Consider the following 18964-nt stretch of genomic DNA (forward strand, 5'->3'; position numbering starts at 1 on the left):
CGGTTCGAATCCCTGTGACGGGGTGGGCTCCCGTTGCTCGGTCCCTGCTCCTGCCAACCTAGCAGTTCAAAAGCACGTCAAAGTGCAAGTAGATTAAATAGGTACCGCTCCGGTGGGAAGGTAAAGGCCAGAGAAGTAGATAGGAAAAATGTGCATATTACCAGTGTAATATTAAACACAAGAACGATTTCTGACCACCTTCCAGCCACAAGAGGAAGACCAAGCTGGGAAGAAATGTATCTTAACCCTAAATAGCTTTGCTTGGCAATCCTCGTTCTCCTTTCACATCTTATTTATCTTTGTGCCAGTGTGCTGAGAATGGGAGCGAATTGTGTTTCTCCAAATTAGTTGGGGAATATATGGATGCAGAGTTGCGCTGGACAGTTAGCAGCAAGAAAGAGAACTTGCCACTGATACTGAAAGAGCGGGAAAAACTGAGCACTGGGCCTTTCATAACCTTCAAAATCAAATGAGACCATTTTGCTTTGTTGTCATTTTCAGGGTGCAATTTTCATTCTGCATTCCTCTGTCAAATGGCTACAACCAGTGAATAATATAAATATATTTATTCGGTGTAATTGCCTCTGAGCCCATTCCCATACTAGTCCTCCTACTCTGAATCCCAGAGGAAAATTAAGAGAAGATTACAGAACCCCCAAGTTGCTAAGATCACTAGGCATGAAGTTCCAAGGTTGAGTCTAGAAAAATTCCACTGTATACACTTCACTCTGCTTCTGGAAGTAGCAGGCAACCGCCATATTGCCCAATGTGTACAACACCAGTCAATCTTGCTGGTCCAGATGGCTTGATGCGGTCATCCAAAGAGAGGACCATTTAAATACACCGCCATTTTGGCTGCTGCTCTGTCCTTGTATTAAAATGTTTCTTCCTGTTTTCTACTGGAAACAGTCTGACATCTCAGACGGGCTTCTTTAGTTTGTCAATAGCAAGCTGACTTTCAGACATTTGCTGCTGCTTGCGTTTCTTTATGTCCCGGTAAGCTTGGACAACCCTTTCTCTTTCCTCCTGCACGATCCTCTGGCGAGCAAGGGATGTGTGGAACACTTTTGGAGTGGAGGGTGTCCCACTGGAGCCCAAGAGAGATGTCAGCAGAAGCTCCTTCTTGCCGGCCTGGAATGTAAGAGAGATTGGTTCAAGTTAAAGAAGCACACAGAGGAAAGAGGTTATAGATTGAGTATGATCATGAACACAGAACCAGCTTACAGAAAACAAACAAACAAACAAACCCTGAAATACCTGAATCTCTGATACAGCTAGTTTGATAATAGTATTGCTAACACCAAGTCGGTGTTCTTCCCCAAGCTTTGCTACCGATCATGTAAAATTACTTCCTGTATAGGTAGCAGGGTCACTGGCAAAGTTAGAAGATAGAAATAGAATTTCATGCAGCTACATAACTTACCTTGTCTTTGACAACACTCTTCCTAGGTTTTGCTGTAATTGTTGGTGGCTGTTCAGCAACCTCACCAAACTTCACCGAGTCTGAAAGGAGTGGCAAAGAGGTAAGCTCCAAGGGACTGAATTGAGATGGAGGTAGCACTAAAATAGATATATTTTCCTCCTGTTATATCCCATTTAGCAGCCTGACTCTAGCCTGAAGTGCAGTCTAGAGGCCAACACAGCCACTCCCATTTGTCATGTCACAGCAAAGAACAAGTAGCTTTCCGTTCTGTACGTTAATCACCACACTCCACAGCAACAGACTACTGTTCATCTCCCATTCAAGTGTACCTGTCCCTATTACAAAAATCAGCACAATGCAACTACACTTTATATATATTTCAGCTGGAAATTTGTTGCTTTGGACATAAAGGTGTGCCCTAAAAAACAGGTATCCAAACTTTGGAAGTGGAGCTAGAACCCAAATTCCTCTTGACAATAGATTTGCTTGATAGCAAAGACCACCAGGCTTTGGCTTTTAATTATCTGGTTTCTTCAGTGTTTGGGATGTTTTAGTCCTGCCTTTTAAAAATACGAACAAGTTTTCATTTTTATTCTGTTTCAGCTTTATGTTGGTTTTACTCCATGTGTTATTTATTTATTTGTTGTTATTACATTTGTTTAAAAAAGCGACTAATGAGTAACAACAACAACAACTGACAGAGAGACTGGTGGTTCAATTGATGAAAGTGTTTGCAGTGCTAAAAACTCTTAACACCAGCTCTCCATGGCTTGATGCTACAGCAGATGGCCTGTAGCTTAAGGGTGCATTCATTTTCCAATCCTGCTTGGCTGTGTTGTGTTGTGTGTGTGTGTGTGTGTGTGTGTGGAATTTTAGGTGTTTTTAAGCTGCCCTGAGTGGGGATTTTGCACCAGAAGAGCGGGATAATAAATAATAGGCAACTGATTTAACATATCACTGTAAACAGTGATATACTAAATCAACTTTCTGTTCCCACACAAACTGCAAGTTTTTGTTTTATAAACTACAAAGAAAGATACTTTTTGAGTTGAACTGAGTAAACTACAGCCTTATGAAGATCCAGACAAATCCCATAATCGAAACAATTGTGTATCCTATTGTAACATAAGTCAACACCACAATCCTTCTCCTCAGTAAGAAATTCTCAATATCCAGATATAACTACCACCACAAAAATAAATGCACACTCAACGCACCCATTGGAAAAAATATATACATGCAGGAAACATCAAGGAAGATGTGGTGGTTTTCAAATCCTTGGAATTCTGTAGCAGAGATTTGGGGTGTTCTGGAACTCTGAAGAAAGCCAAAGAGTCATACATTGAAAAATACTTTCCCTACCTTTGAGAAAGTCTTTCTCCAGCAATGCTGCTTTTTTCTCCTCTTTCTTCCTACGGATTTTATCCAGCTTCTTCTTCTGAAAACTAAAAAGCAAGTTTTGTTGAAAAAAGGATGCAACAGGAGTTTTACACATGAATTTCAGTGGAGGATGAAGGGAAACCAATTCAGAGCCCCAATCAGAGCAAAGAGGGCTACAAAAATACTGTGTATTGTGTACCTGGCTACTGGCCACCTGCGGCCAAGTGCAGATGCCTGTGTACCAGGATGGTGCCTGACATCACCACCACCTGGAGGTGCATGCCTGAACTGTATGCACACACTAATACCACATCCCGTAGAATTCTATCAGTTATATTTTATCTGCACAATTGGAATGAATTTCAGGAACCAAAATGCTTTTTCTGTGCTGCCTGAGCAGGAGCGGTGAAGAACATTAACAGTTTGTTGTTGCAGCTTGCCTTCACTTACCCTACCCCACTGCCTTGCTCACAGTTGTGAAGAATATTCTTACGTTATGAATAGTCTGTGTCACCATTAAGAAAAAGAGGTAGGAATAGGCCAATATCTATGTGGACTGTCCCTGGATCAAGTGACTTTTCTTCCTTAAGTTCGCAAAGCTCTCACCCTAGCTCAAGGTTGTCATCTGAACTAGCCAGATGTTTAACTGAGAATCAATCACAGTCAGCCCATCATTTGAAAAATAAGACTTTAGAGCCATCTTGCCCCAAAATGGCAATGAGACATTTCATTTTGGTGACAGTAAGCTTGGTTTAAGGAGCCATTTGGCACCTAGCTTATATATCTGAGTTTCCAACATTAGCTGCAAACTAAGGACGTGGGTGGCGCTGTGGGTTAAACCACAGAGCCTAGGGCTTACCGATCAGAAGGTTGGCGGTTCGAATCCCCACGATGGGGTGAGCTCCCATTGCTCGGTCCCAGCTCCTGCCAACCTAGCAGTTTGAAAGCACGTCAAAGTGCAAGTAGATATTTACCACTCGGGCAGGAAGGTAAACAGCGTTTCCATGTGCTGCTCTGGTTCGCCAGAAGTGGTTTAGTCATGCTGGCCTCATGACCCGGAAGCTGTACATTGGCTCCCTTGGCCCATAAAGTGAGATGAGCGCTGCAACCCGAGTCTACGACTGGACCTAATGGTCAGGGGTCCCTTTACCTAAGGGATCAAGCTTACTCTTTCTTCCTCTGGGACTTTTCTGGGACTGGCTCTTCTTTTTCGGGTTCACGCTGCAGCTGGTATTTGGTAAGGAACATCACATGCTGAGTTTCCCGCTCAATGCGCCCGATGTAGGTAGAATCTCCCTCTCCTTTTCGCCGCTTGAATTTTGGCACAGGTATGTCACCCTCCAGTATATGACCTGGTTGCTTCTCTGTGATGAAAACCCAGACTATTACAGTCTTACTGTGTCCAATAGCACCCAAAGAAATAAAGCAAGATGAAGACAAAAATACCTTTATTTACCCTGGCCCTCTGCAAACAAAAATAGACAAGCACAGTGTCTATTTGACAGTGGTCCAAGCTAGAGCAGTCTAACATACTTCTGTGGGGCATAAATGGGTGTCTCACCATGTCCAACCACCCTAGATTTCCTCACCCCCAAAATGTCACAGTCCTGGTGCTAGCTAGGAGGACTGGCTCCGCAACTGAATATAGGATCAAATTACATTGGAATCCATTAACTTCCCAATATAGCATGTGTTTTTTGCATTGATTGTGTTTATTATTACAGAGCTCCTTAGAGCAGATAGCTGCTGGCCCTCTGCCATAAGCAGGCAACAGATGTTGTTGCCAAAAGACAAATGGACTGGCAGTGAGTTATTTATTTCCTTAATAAATTTAGACCCAGTTTCCACGAAAACAAATCCACAACAGTTATTCTGTTACTGACTGATCAATTTCCCACGCCAAAGCTTAATGAACTGAAAGTTGCAGAGGGACGTATGTGTGTATGCACACATGTGCTAGTATGGTAAAGAGACAGTAATCCTAGAATTGTAGAGTTGGAAGGGACCCTGAGGATCATCTAGTCCAGGCATTCCCAATCTGCAGCCCTCCAGATGGTTTGGCCTACAACTCCCATGATCCCTAGCTAACAGGACCAGTGGTCAGGACTGATGGGAATTGTAGTCCAAAACATCTGAAGAGCTGAAGGTTGGAGATGCCTGATCTAGTCCAACCCTCTGCAATGCACAAATATGCAGCTGTCCCATATGGGGATCGAACCTGCAACCTTGGTGTTATCAGAACCATGCTCTAACCAACTGAGCTATCAGAGTTGGGTCTATAGTGTATGTTGGAAAAACATGAAGACTGCTTTTTTACCCTTTTTCTTTTTCTTCTTGCTCTTGGGGTTCTTTAATTCATCACGGCTCCTCATTATTTCCCGCAACCGAAAAGGAATTTCTTGCTCATCCAGGCACTGAGTTTTCTTCTTCTTCATTTGGCTACAGGTTTTTAAAAGGGGGGGGTGTTATTGGCAAGCTTGTACAGTTTGTTTCAACAACAGCTGCCACCAATTAAAATTTCAAAATTCCTTTGTTAAGTATGACTTGACGACCAGCTTGAATGACAGGTTCAGAGCAGCTGTCCATTACACAGGCAACTAGCAGGCAAAAGCTTGTGCTCACAATTTCACAGGCTGCTCCATATTAGAATGTCAAGGCTACACCATCTGTACGGGGCAGCTACAACAATGCCCACATACAGGACAGCTGCAACAGCATCATTTATTACATCGTGACATCAATGTTTTAAGCAGGGGTACCTAGTATATGCCCCTCCAGATGTTGCAGAGCTAAAACTCCCATAACCTCTGACAAGCAACAGAAATTAGGAAGCCAAGACCTGAAGGGAAACAGGGTAAGCACTCCTGGTATAAAGTAGCAATTGATTACATTTACCCGAAAGCAACACAAGATTAGGATAATAGTTATAGTTTAGCAACACCTGGAGGGTGTTTATATATACAGTGGTAGCTCGGGTTAAGAACTTAATTCATTCCAGAGGTCCCTTCTTAACCTGAAACTGCTCTTAACCTGAGGTACCACTTTAGCTAATGAGGCCTCCTGCTGCCGCCGCACGATTTCAGTTCTCATCCTGAAGCAAAGTTCTTAACCTGAAGCACTATTTCTGGGTTAGCGGAGTCTGTTACTTGAAGCGTATGTAACCTGAGGCACCACTGTATGTCGAACACTGAGCAATGAGTCTACTACTACTGATCATCTGAATAAAAACAATGAACCTCAAGCTTGACCTCAAGTTTAAGCCGCACCCATCCCGAGTACAGTATTAAAGCAAAGTATTTGTTGCGTGAGTTTTGGTGATCTTGAGCCGGGTTCCAGACGCAGCTGACATTCCCAGTGCCAAAAAGAGAGAGAATGAAACCCCAAAGGCACGCTTACCCCACTACCGCGAAGCGCACAACCGAAACCCGACATCGGCCCGCTTTTTAAGCAAGCCGCTGAAAAACCTTTCAATCCTCAGCTCCGCGTCTGCGATAAGGAGGGTGATGCGCATCACGCGGGCCTACCTTACAGGGCTGTTGTTTGCCAGACCCGCCCCCCCCCGGGACAACGCGCACACCGAAACACCACCGGCGGGATAAACACTCACCTGCCCCTTGGAGCAGCCCCTTCCCGCGAGGCGGTGGCAGCAGGCGCCACCTGCGTCCGCGCCTTCCTTTTGCCCATCGCGCCTCTTCTCTCCTTTCCGCTTCACCCACGTGCGCCTGCTCTACTTCCGGTGCCCACCCCCTTTGCCCGCTTCCCATTGGCTGAGCGCTTTTTTCCACACGCCCACCGTTTGACATCTCGTCGTTCCCCTCCCTCGAGGCCGCTGAGGCCATTGGGCCGAGAGAGATGCCAGTCTCGACGGGGCGTGGCTTCTTCCCAGGCTGTCCGGAGCTGATGTTGATGCCGCTGTTAGTGAGCGCCCTCCGCTGCAGCCGGCGGCTGGCCGGGTCTCAGGATGCAGCGGCAGCGGCCGGGCGCTCGCCCGGGAAGGTGAGGGGGTCCGGCGGCGGGGCGAAGCTGCTGAAGAGCGGAATTGCATGCCTGGTCCTGAGCGCGTTTACTGGGCAGCGGACGGAGAAGCTGCTGGGAGGAGGCAAAGGGAGAGAGCAGCCTGGAGTCGGCTGTGCCTAAAATGCCCTCTTGAAGAGGCACCCCGCTTTTCCCTTTCGCTTTTTAGAGTTACAGGCCTCAGCAGATGGCTTGTGGTTTGTTTTTTAGGGCGCCATAGCAAAGAGCAATAATGTTGTGGCGACTGTTTCTAGAAGGGGATTTGTGTGCTGCTCCACCATGAAAGACGCTGATCACAATTATTAGTACCCCGCATTATTATTATTATTATTTATTTTATTTTATTTGTGTGCTGCTCCATGAAAGACTCTGATCACAATTATTAATCGTCATCATTATCATTATTTTTTAATACCCTGCCCAGTGTTTTTATTCTAGAAAAAAGGGGCCAGTACTCACCATGAAGTTGGTACACTTAGTGCCACATTTTAAACCAGTGTTTTTCTTCTAGAAAAGGTGCCAACACTGCATACCCCATAAAAAAATAGAAAGCACTGATCCTGCCTATCTGACTGGGTTGCCATAGCCACTCTAGGCAGCTTCCATTATCATCATCATTATCATTACAGTGGTACCTCAGGTTAAGTACTTAATTTGTTCCGGAGGTCCGTTCTTAACCTGAAACTGTTCTTAACCTGAAGCACCACTTTAGCGAATGGGGCCTCCCGCTGCTGCTGCACGATTTCTGTTCTCATCCTGAAGCAAAGTTCTTAACCCGAGGTACTATTTCTGGGTTAGCGGAGTCTGTAACCTGAAGTGTATGTAACCCGAGGTACCACTGTACAGTCAAATCTTGGTTCCCAAACACCTCTGTTATTGTAATTTTCGATTCCCAGATACCGAAAACCCAGAAGTAAATGTTCCGGTTTTCAAACATTTTTCAGAACCCAAACGTCTGGCGTGGCTTCCACTTGAGTGCAAGAAGCTCTCGCAACCAATTGGAAGCCGCGCCTCAGTTGTCAAACATTTCAAAAGCCAAACGGTCTTCCAGATCCGATTACGTTTGACAACCAAGTGTACCCTGCCCAGTGTTTTTCTTCTAAAATGGGGGGGGGGCACTACTCGCCATGAAGTTGTTACAGTAAGCACCACATTTTTAACCAGTGTTTTTCCTCTAGAAAAAAAAGTGCCGGTACTGCATACCCCCATAAAAAGGCACTCACCCTGCCCACCTGACTGGGTTGCCCCAGCCACTCTGGGCAGCTTCCAACATATACAAAAACTTATTGAAACAGTAAACATTAAGAACTTCCCAAGACAGGGCTGCCTTCAGATGTCTTCTGAAGGTTGTGTAGTTCTTCATCTCCTTGACACTTGATGGGAGAGCGTTCCACTCAGCTATAATAGCCCTAGATGTTTCTCCCAAGTCGTCAGCCTCCCCCAACCCGCAGGGTCCATGGATCAGGGGTGGTGGGAGTTGGAAGTCCAGTAACAACACCTGGAGGACCACAGGTTTGCATCTCCCTGTGTGGCATTTGGTATACATGCATTTGTTGATGCTCCATTTCTGTTCAGACTTCCCACAACACACACTTTATTTACAGGACTTGTTGCCTCAAAACGTGATAGCTGCTGACTGAGATGGCTTTAACAGGAGGTTGGGCAGATTCAAGGAGGATGGCTGCTTGCCCCAGAGGCAAGACGTATGAGTTTAATATGTCACAGATTTTTAAACCGTTCGTAGTTTGAATTTGTCATTACTGATACTGCAATTGGGATATATGGTATAGCACATGGGTAGGTAGGCAAACTAAGGCCCAGGGGCCGGATCCGGCCCAATCGCCTTTTAAATCCAGCCTGCGGACGGTCCAGGAATCAGCATGTTTTTACATGAGTAGAATGTGTCTTATTTAAAATGCATCTCTGGGTTATTTTGGCCTGCCTGGTGTTTTTACATGAGTAGAATGTGTGCTTTTATTTAAAATGCATCTATGGGTTATTTGTGGGGCATAGGAATTTGTTCGTTCTTCATCTTTCCCCCCAAAATATAGTCCAGCTCCCCACAAAGTCTGAGGGACAGTGGACCGGCCCCTTGCTGAAAAAGTTTGCTGACCCCTGGTATAGCACGTGTTACAAATTCTGTGAATAAAATACTGGTACATGAAATCTGGCAGATCACACCCTGGGATGGATGGGAAGTACTGGAAATAAGCGATGGGGATATAGAAAGGGTTTAATCCATTTGTTTATGTTTTTGTTCTTGCTAGGAATGCATCTATCTATTCAGGCACCCGCACAATTGTGGTACTTCAGTGCCTTTGCACAGATCCCACAAGTACTTAGTTAACATGTGGCGGTTCCCTGCAATGCTGATGGTCGATGGACGGCGGTACATGCACACAGATGCACAGGGCAATGGTTCCAAAAATACTACTTCCCTGATGGGCAAGGAGCCTGGCTCCAAGGAAGAGGCTGCTTCTTCAGAGGACAAAGATTCTGCTTTTGCCATCCCTCCAACACTTCTCCCCCCCACAAACTGTTGCATGAGTGGATGCCACAACTGTGTGTGGATTGCATACACTGAAGAGCTCCTGAAGTATTACCAGGACGGTGGAGAACAGGCATTAGCAGCTGTGGACAAACACATACAGGATGAGAATATAAAAATGATCTTAAAGATGGAGATCAGATTCCAAATGAAGAAAGACTGAAACCTTTTTAAAAGAAAAACAACAACACTGTCACAGCTACATACCTCATGCCTGGTCTTGGGCCATAACAAATTCTGAAGGAAAAATCTATCCTGATTGTTTATTCTCCCTTTTCTGAAGTAGAAGGGGCAAGTCTAATTTTATACAGGAATCCCAGTATTATTAAGCCTATTGGGATGATATGCAGTCCTAATATTCTTTTAAATTTAAACTACCTGTTCTTAAAAAGATGTCCTTATCCTGTATCCTATGATTACTATTATGTTTAACTGTATTTATTATTTAATAATGGGGGGAAATTCTGGTTTAAGATCGGAGTTAAGGCTATCTCAGGTTGGCTGACAATATAACAAGAGTGCCACTCAGTAGGATGATAATGTTATTTACTATGACTGTTCAAAGTGCTTAGCATACATTATTTCAGTAATCCTTATAGCTGTTCTGTTACATAGATTGAGGATGAGCCATAAAAGTGAATGGCTTCCATTGTCCTCTACTTTCCCCCATAAAAGGCCTACAATCAGCAGTGCTGCTAAGGATGCAGCAAAACAATATTGAGCAGTGCAGAGGGCTTGGCAGAGTTTTTCTCCATTTCCAGCAGTGCTGCCAATTCCAGCAGTGCTCTTACTTTTCCCCCTCGATGATAGGAAGAGTTTTTCTAGGCTTTTGTGGAAGAGAACTAGCACCCACAAAAGTGCATACCCCTTCTTGGCCAGAAGGGGCAACCAACTGGAAACCCAGTGTATCAGAGGCATATATTTCTGTGTGATATTATTATTGGGGAGCTGCCTAGCCATGTGATACCTGCGTATAGAGCACTGCCTATGACTGCCAACTGACCCCAAAAAAACTGGCAAAACTGGCTTCGTACCTTTAAGATCACTGTTAACTGGCACAAATCTGCCAGTGAACCTTTTTTGCAGAATGGATGGACATTGCGCCTGCTGTTAAAGGAGCCAGTTAAAAAGATGGCATTCCTAAAAAAGAGAAATTTCCATTTGGCTGTGTTAATTCCACTTTATTCAGACCAGCTAACAATAGCCTTGCCTCATTGGTAAAAAGCCACAAACCGCATTTCAAAACAGAGAAGGATCTTGTGCAAAGCTTTGCATTTTCTCTGGCCCTTTCTAGAAAAGCAAACCGCCACCCTTGTCCTTGGTTTGCCAGGATAATATCACTTACAGTCCTTTCCTAACCCCCTTGCTCTAAAGGATATCTCAGACAGCCTAATCGCAGGTCACTTTAATGGAACTGCTGAACGTTCCACGAATTACAGCTAGCTAGACTTTAGCAAATAGGATTAAGCTACATTCTGTTAAGTGAACACAGCTGGATCACTTTGTGTACCAACTTTTTAAAAAAATGCTTAATTTGGTGCAAGTGGCATGAAACTCATTGTACTGAAATTCATTGGAAGGAATTCTTGCCTGTGAGAAAGAAGGGCATCAGAAGCCTTTAATTCACCACGCCACCTTATGTTTACACAGAGAGCCCTTTGTTTGTGATTCTTGCACGGAGTATAGCTGCAGCTATCTTCTTACTTTAAGATCACCAACTCTTTTTTTTAACCAGTTCCCGTGGCAGTGCCTACTAACAGCAACTTGATGGACATACAGTATATTTTAAGGTGCAAAAGCAGGTCAGGACAGGTTTTGTCTTGCTTTCTAGCCAGATGGCAAGCTTACTTTCAAGACATTTTGCTTTGTAATGATCTCTTCTTTCCTAATGGGGGAGTGGTGTGGAGGAACATTTAGCAAGCAATATAGACCATTAGGTGGAAATGGCCTTAGCTCTCTGTAACCTACAGTTTCCTCTTGCTCTGCTGAACAGCTGATCATTAAAGGGAACCTCTGTGTATCCTCTTGCACCCTTCTCTGCCCCTTAGTGCAATGCATTGAGAAGTCTTGCCTGCAGCCATCATCTCCCACAGTCACTCAGCACTTGGTTATTGCAGATCTTGTTTGTACAAGTATTCCACAACTGCTGTCTAAACATAGATAACACTTGTATTAGACTACCGGTAATTTAGGTTGTTCTGCTGGATGCCTCCAACCTCCTCTCACTAACCCTTGCCATTCCTGCCCGAACCATATAAAACAGAAGTGGATGTGCGGCCCCTATAGGCCCAAATAGGATATTTTGATTTCATATGGCGACAATGTCTGCTGGCATAGGAGTATATGAGCCAGTGTGGTGTAGTGGTTAAGAGCGGTAGACTTGTAATCTGGTGAACCGGGTTCGCTTCCCCGCTCCTCCACATGCAGCTGCTGGGTAACCTTGGGCTAGTCACACTTCTCTGAAGTCTCTCAGCCCCACTCACCTCACAGAGTGTTTGTTGTGGGGGAGGAAGGGAAAAGGAGATTGTTAGCCGCTTTGAGACTCCTTTGGGTAGTGATAAAGCGGGATTTCAAATCCAAACTCCTCCTCCTCCTCCTCCTCCTCTTCAAAATGCACAGAACATCAATGGGCATGTAGTGTCATGGAAGCGCATTTGTCTACTGGTTCTAGAGGCAACGGGCAGATGCAGAGCCTATTACAATTGATCTGGAAAAATTTCCATACATTTCCCCCACTGTTCTGAACATCCAGCCCACAATGTACCTGTCATTGAGGTTGATACCGGATTAGAAACAAGAGATATAATCCTATTAGGAGGAGCAGAATAAATCTAGCAAACCCCTTTGAAACCTCTCCAGAGTGTTTGCAAGCTAGAGATACACTCACTGGCATCTCTAAATTCTTGCCATAGTGGTTCAGGCAAACGTAACGCTGGCGTCTGGTGAGTAGCAGCCCCCTTATGTTTTTCTTTGGCTCCTAGTTACTGACCTGTTTAGTCCACCCAACTTGCAGCTTCTGCTTTAATGTGGGTCCCATTGTGGTTGTATTCCTGGGAGGATAGACCCTGCTATAGAAGGGGAGGCCCATGGGTGCAACAGACTCTGTGTTGAATTTTATTCTAATGCTTCCTCAGCCATGGGATGTCACTGGGTAGCTATGGGCAAATACTGCTTTTCTGCCATAGAGTGGCTATTAGCATGCATAATATTAATAATTTTATTCTTTGTACCCTGCCTATCTAACTGGGTTGCCCAGCCACTCTGGGCAGCTTCCAACAAATATAAAAGCATCATAAAACTGACTGATCCTGCAATGCTATGCATACTGACATGGGAGGAAGTGAGACTTCCAAGGAATAGCAAGGCAGCAAAAATAAAAAAATGAACAGCTTTTTGTAGCTTGACGAGACAGCTTGGCATTGACAAATAACAATGAAGTTAATGGATATGGGAGCATAAAAGTAGATATGAGAGTTGTGGCTAATTTTGTATAATTAAACAGCTAGTGGGGTGAATGTACACATTTATTTGACTGGCTGCATATCTGAATCATAACTTTTTTAATGGTTCGGCTTTTTAGATACAAGGTGTGGGAATCCTCAGAACAGCAATTAAGCGGCTAAGTCTTCCTTCATTTGCTAGAATATCTGTGGAATAAATATCATTATCTGTGTGATCTGGATAAATTAACATTACTGAGACTGGGAGTAGCAGGGCTATGCAGGATATGCAGCAGTTTTCAGAGAGGGATGGTAATAACTAATGAACAAAAATAAAATCCTCTCCCCCTGAAATAATAATCCTGTAAACAAATGCAAATATTAGCAAGCTTGTTTACTGGAGAGGGGGAGGAAAGGTTTAATCAGATTAGCATTTGTTTAGGGATTTATCTACGAACAAAATAAATGCAACAGTGCACCAGACCATTTATCCTAGTGTCCTAACGACAATAGCCGGCAGCTTTTCTTTGGCTAGGCTGTGCGATCTGCTGAGGGCACATAAAGCAACAAACCAAATTTAGCTGTCCATTGGGTGCGCATGGGCACATTCTATCTGCACTGCCGTGTGTCAAGTGCATTGCAATGCCAGGTGCGTTTGGCACGCGTCGTTCACCGAGAATAAATTTCACATGGCACTCTCCTGTGCAACCCCATTCCAGTGTCTTCTTGCCCTCATTCCTAGGGATGAAAGTGAAATAGAAAACATCCAGTGAGTTGAACAGGGAGCGGCTTCTACAAGGCCACACCCAGACAAGGCCGAGATAAATCAGGTATTTCCTGGATCCTAGCCAGCTACTTTTTGAACATTATAATCTGAAGTTTCAGATGGAATAATGAGTGTTTCAACATCAAAGCTTGGTCCACACATGGGTTCCAGTCCAAGTGTAGAGATAGTCAAGTCGCATGAACTACGGTACAAACTAAATACAGTGGTACCTCAGGTTAAGTACTTAATTTGTTCCAGAGGTCTGTTCTTAACCTGAAACTGTTCTTAACATGAAGCACCACTTTAGCTAATGGGGCTTCCTGCTGCCGCCATGCCGCCGGAGCACGATTTCTGTTCTCATCCTGAAGCAAAGTTCTTAACCCGAGGTACTATTTCTGGGTTAGCGGAGTCTGTAACCTGAAGCGTATGTAACCCGAGGTACCACTGTAATCCAAAGTTTCAGATGGAATAATTAGTGTTTCAACATCAAAGCTTGGTCCACATGTGGGTTCCAGTCCAAGTGTACAGATAGTCAAGTCACATGAACTACAAACTAAATATTTCGCTCTGTGCTACTTAGAAGAGTGAATGGTGATGAACCTGGAATGATAATCTTTATTGTCGTCCCATACAGAACAATGAAATTGAAAAAGTCTACATCAGACATTCAAAAACCAACAAGCCTGCTATCCCAGCTATCCTAGCCTGGTTAACCCCCTAAAAACTCTGACACCCCATAATTAAATAAAATATACTCCCACAGAGACTACCTTACATTGCATTTAAAACCAACATCGCATTTGGATAGAAACTGTTTCTCAGGCGGCTAGTCCTAGTCTTTATAACCCTGTACCTTCTTCCAGAAGGCAGAAGCTGAAAGAGATCATTTCCGGGGTGTGCACTATCCTGCACTATCTCTGCAGCTTTCTTATGGCACCTGGAAGCATAGATTTGATCCAAAGTGGGAAGAGTACACCCAATTATTCTCTCCGCAGTCTTTACAACCCTGGACAGCATTGTTTTTCCCCTGACCATGCAGCCCCCAAACCACACACAGAGACCATAAGTTAATACACTCTCAACAGTACAATGGTAAAATGTCATCAACAGGTCCCGGAACTGTTATGTATGGAAATATCTGTGAGGAGTTGTGTCTTAGAAGGCAGAAGCTTTACCCTGGCATCTTTAGGTGGGTTTGGGAATGCCCCCTGCCTGAAACCCTGCAGAGCCACTACCAGTTAGTATTAACTTCACTGGATTAGATGAGTTAATGGTCTGACTCAGTATATATATTCTGGAGTTAAAGATGTTGCACCTCATTTGTTTCTCTTCTTTGGAACACAAACTCAAGATGTGATGGAAGTTCAACAGCTGACGTAATTAGCTGTCCGCAGAAACACTAGACCTGGGAGTATAATTCTTTTCCTTCCTTCCTTTCTTCACAACAGATTAAACCACAGGAATCGGAAGCCATTTTTGGTGCCACGGCGTTTTCTCTTCACGGCAGCCATGAGCCTCGAACCTCCCAAGCCGGAAATCAAATCGGCCACCAGAGTGACTGGAGGTCCTGCCACCCCGAGAAAAGGACCCCCAAAATTCAAGCAGAGGCAAACCAGGCAGTTTAAAAGCAAGCCACCAAAGAAGGGTGTCCAAGGGTGAGAGATGGAGACGTTGCTTGAGTGAAGAGGACTGATTTCACTTTCCTCCAAAAACAGCGAATGTGGTGTAGTGGTTAAGAGCAGTAGTCTCGTAATCTGGTGAACCGGGTTTGTGTCTCCACATGCAGCTGCTGGGTGACCTTGGGCTAGTCACACTTCTCTGAAGTCTCTCAGCCTCACTCACCTCACAGAGTGTTTGTTGTGGGGGAGGAATGTTAGCCGCTTTGAGACTCCTTAGGGTAATGATAAAGTGGAATATCAAATCCAAACTCCTACTCTTCTTCTTCTTCTTCTTCCCCACCACTATCAACAGCTAGCATCCCTACCAGTCCAGGAGCAGTTTTAAAACCATTGTTTTGTGTATAGGAAGCAGGAGCTACCTGGGGTGTTTTGTCACCTGAGGTGAAATGCCCTGCTGCGTACCCTCCAACATTCCTCCAGTGAAAATAGAGACATCCCATTCTATAATGATAATTTTACTATTTACATTCCACACATCTTACTGGGTTGCCCCAGCCACTCTGGGCAGCTTCTGGGATGGCTTCTCTAAATCAGAGATGTCCCTGGAAAATAGGGACACCTGGAGGGTCTGCTGCTGACAGGAGGGGAGGTATTCTGCAGAGCTTTGACACTGGTCCTAATAATAATAATAATAATAATAATAATAATAATAATAATAACAATTTATTTATACCCCGCCCATCTGGCTGAGTTTCCCCAGCCACTCTGGGCGGCTTCCAATCAAGTCCCCTAGAGGCTGGGGAGACCAGCAGCAAAGCTGGGTGGCAGAACATGGCTGCCACCCCTTAGGTAGGTGCCGTCTGAGGTAACCGCCTCACCCTGCTTCATGGGTGGGCCAGCTTTAGAGAACACATTCAGTCTATAGGTCACACATTTAGTTCCAGTCTTCACAGCAGGTTTCAATAACATTCCTGTTTCTCCTCTCCTGCTCCCAGATGACTCAAAATGGGAATTTCTGTGTTTGCCACAATGCTAACAATTTTGGGGGATTCGGACAAACCGTGGTTTAGGGTCCCCCAAAATAAAGGAGAAACTTTCTATGAGTGGAATTCAATGCGATGCTAAGTGGGATATGCAAACAGGGAACAAGGTCTGCTCACACATAAATAACTGTATTTTTTCATGTATAAGACTGTATTTTCCCCCAAAATTTTAAAGTTTAAAATTGGGGGTCGTCTTATACATGGAACGTTGCAATTAAATATTCTTAATTTTGGGCTCAAAAAATAGGGGTCGTCTTATACATGGGGGCGTCTTATACACGGAAATATATGGTACCTTCCTTCTCCTTACTTCCCTCCTTTCCTTCATGTACCCCCATATCTGTCTAGGCGTTCCCTCAACCTTCCAGTGCAGATTTATGGGGTACACATGGGCAAGGGAGGTGAAGTTCTGTTGCGTGATTGGACCCTGCTCTGCACATGCAACACCTTGAATCCTGCCCTGGGATAACAATTGCCATCCATACACATTTTTTATCTGACGGTATTGGGATTTAAACTAGTGAAGCTATCCAGTTTGCACCCACAAGGAACAGAATGGTTTGTTATGAGTCAGCATGCCAGCCTGCTATGTGGAACAGCAAGCCAGAATGCTGACTCATTAATCAATCTGTTGGTAACTGAGGGGACAGGTCCAATCCTGCTGCTTGTAACATTCTTCTCTCTGCCAGCAGATTTTTGTGGCTGGGAACGATTCCTTTACAAGCAGCAGGTTGGAACCTTTCCCATCAGTGAATCTAGTCATTTGCCTATTCAGGAACAAATCTCCTTTACAATGGCTCTTCCACTATCATCTTTCTCAATTAAGGAACTCACTTTCTCACTGCCAACCTAGCAGTTTGAAAGCATGTCAAAGTGCAAGTAGATTATTAGGTACCACTGCGGCGGGAAGGTAAACGGCATTTCCGTGCGCTGCTCTGGTTCGCCAGAAGTGGCTTAGTCATGCTGGCCACATGACCCGGAAGCTGTATGCCGGCTCCCTCAGCCAATAAAGTGAGATGAGCACCGCAACCCCAGAGTCGGTCATGACTGGACCTAATGGTCAGGGGTCCCTTTACCTTTACCTTTAATATGTCAGGCACCATGGCCTTTTAGACTGTGTTTCGGTTGTGTCCTGCAAGGAATCTGCGGCAACTTTGCCCAAAGCTGGTGAGGGTTCTGCCATGTATGGAATTATTGAATCAGTGGCTGTCCTGAGACTTAAGCTCTTGCATGGAAAAATCACCATTCTGCCTTAAACCGCTCCACGTGGAGCCCTATAAAGAAATGATATCAGGGATAGACAACATGTTGCCCTCCAGATTTTATTGGACCACAACTCTCATTATCCCTGGTTGTTGGTCAGGTTAGCTGGGGCTGATGGGAGTTGTAGTCCAACATCTGGAGGGCATCACATTGGCCATCCATGGATTATATAATGTGGAGGAATGATCCGGGTTGGGTGAAAAAGCCAAATGCATTGTAGACTGCTCTTTCTCTTTTCCTTTGCAGATTTGGCGATGACATCCCTGGTATGGAGGGCTTGGGGACAGGTACCAAAGATTCCTATTTTTAGCACACCACACAACATTAATCTGCACCTTTGTTAGTACAAAAACTGCCTGGTTTCTCTTTATTGACATTTTCCGCCTACCAAGGAATCTATGTGTTTTGCCTAAGGATGGAGGCAGGCCTGGGAACTTGTGTTTGTTTGTCCTGAGATTGTTTCTCCTTCCCATAAGGCCTTAGTGCAACCCACTACCTCCACGGCACTTGCAGCGCTTTCTTTGCGTGTCTACTAGTGCTACCTCCTGCCATTCATTGGTTGAGGACTGTTTTTAATCGCTTGTCTTGGCATCCCCACTTTTGGGTAAGGCCATGCCAACATACCATGCAGTGTTTTGATAGAGTCCCTTCTCTCTAAAGCACCACTGCACAGAAACTGAAGTCCTTACTTCACATGAGCTACATTTATGATTATGAACCCCCACAATTGCTTCCTCGACCAGTGTGAGAGCCAGTGTGGTGTAGTGGTTAAGAGTGATGGACTCGTAATCTGGCGAACCGGGTTCGCGTCTCCGCTCCTCCTCATGCAGCTATTGGGTGACCTTGGGCTAGTCACACTTCTCTGAAGTCTCTCAGCCTCACTCACCTCACAGAGTGTTTGTTGTGGGGGAGGAAGGGAAAGGAGATTGTGAGCCACTTTGAGACTCCTTAGGGTAGTGATAAAGCAGGATATCAAATCCAAACTCTTCTTCTTCAGTTGTCACCATAGGCCTTTGGGGCATATTTCAGCACAGAAGCACAATGACCTTTGGCAATAAGCATATACATAGGTTGCCCTGATGCTTCTCTCTTTCTTTCAGATATTACTGTGATCTGCCCCTGGGAAGCCTTCAGCCACTTGGAGCTACACGAGCTGGCCCAATATGGCATCATATAAACACACAGAGGCCAGAAGTGGGGCTGCATGGATATTTGCCTTCCCTCCAGTTGAGGAGGCAGCTTCTGTGACCTTCCTTTTATCTGTGCTCCTAGCCTCTTCAAATCAACCAACTTTGCAGAAATCAGCTCTTGGCCTCCAGCAATTGATAAAACCAAAATAAAACCCAAGTGAGCAAGTATTACGCTTGACTTGATAAAACCAAAATAAAACCCAAGTGAGCAAGTATTACGCTTAACTTGAGGTCTATCTGTGATGAACCTCCCCCCATTGCAGCTATAGTTTGCAAAA

The 18964-nt window shown here is 44.7% G+C and overlaps 3 protein-coding genes across 6 annotated transcripts; 2 read left to right on the forward strand and 1 right to left on the reverse strand.

Annotated features, from left to right (window-relative positions):
- Positions 1-551: 551 nt before the first annotated feature.
- Positions 552-6539, reverse strand: CCDC137 (coiled-coil domain containing 137). Of its 2 annotated transcripts, none has more exons than XM_079965682.1 (6): positions 6411-6539; positions 5121-5242; positions 3972-4167; positions 2786-2868; positions 1424-1503; positions 552-1131 (listed from the first exon to the last, which is right to left on the reverse strand). In XM_079965682.1, exons 1-6 carry the CDS (start codon positions 6485-6487, stop codon positions 919-921), a joined length of 771 nt encoding a protein of 256 aa, XP_079821808.1. In that variant the 5' UTR covers positions 6488-6539; the 3' UTR covers positions 552-918. The 2 variants fall into 2 exon arrangements, with proteins under 2 accessions (XP_079821808.1, XP_079821809.1); XM_079965683.1 differs by having other exon boundaries at positions 5121-5226; positions 6392-6516.
- Positions 6540-6672: 133 nt separating this feature from the next.
- Positions 6673-11400, forward strand: OXLD1 (oxidoreductase like domain containing 1). Its single transcript, XM_079965717.1, has 2 exons — positions 6673-6799; positions 9085-11400. The coding sequence occupies exons 1-2, from the start codon at positions 6704-6706 to the stop codon at positions 9526-9528; spliced, it is 540 nt and encodes a 179-aa protein (XP_079821843.1). The 5' UTR covers positions 6673-6703; the 3' UTR covers positions 9529-11400.
- Positions 11401-13028: 1628 nt separating this feature from the next.
- On the forward strand, positions 13029-18854 carry PDE6G (phosphodiesterase 6G). 3 transcript variants are annotated; one of them, XM_079965723.1, is made up of 4 exons: positions 13029-13574; positions 15020-15226; positions 17743-17783; positions 18597-18854. In XM_079965723.1, exons 1-4 carry the CDS (start codon positions 13495-13497, stop codon positions 18671-18673), a joined length of 405 nt encoding a protein of 134 aa, XP_079821849.1. In that variant the 5' UTR covers positions 13029-13494; the 3' UTR covers positions 18674-18854. The 3 variants fall into 3 exon arrangements, with proteins under 3 accessions (XP_079821849.1, XP_079821851.1, XP_079821850.1); XM_079965725.1 differs by having other exon boundaries at positions 13533-13635; XM_079965724.1 differs by lacking the exon at positions 13029-13574 and adding an exon at positions 14769-14924.
- Positions 18855-18964: the final 110 nt, after the last annotated feature.

The sequence above is a fragment of the Podarcis cretensis genome (assembly GCF_951804945.1).
Source record: "Podarcis cretensis genome assembly, chromosome: 2".
In the NCBI taxonomy this organism is placed as follows: Eukaryota; Metazoa; Chordata; class Lepidosauria; order Squamata; family Lacertidae; genus Podarcis; species Podarcis cretensis.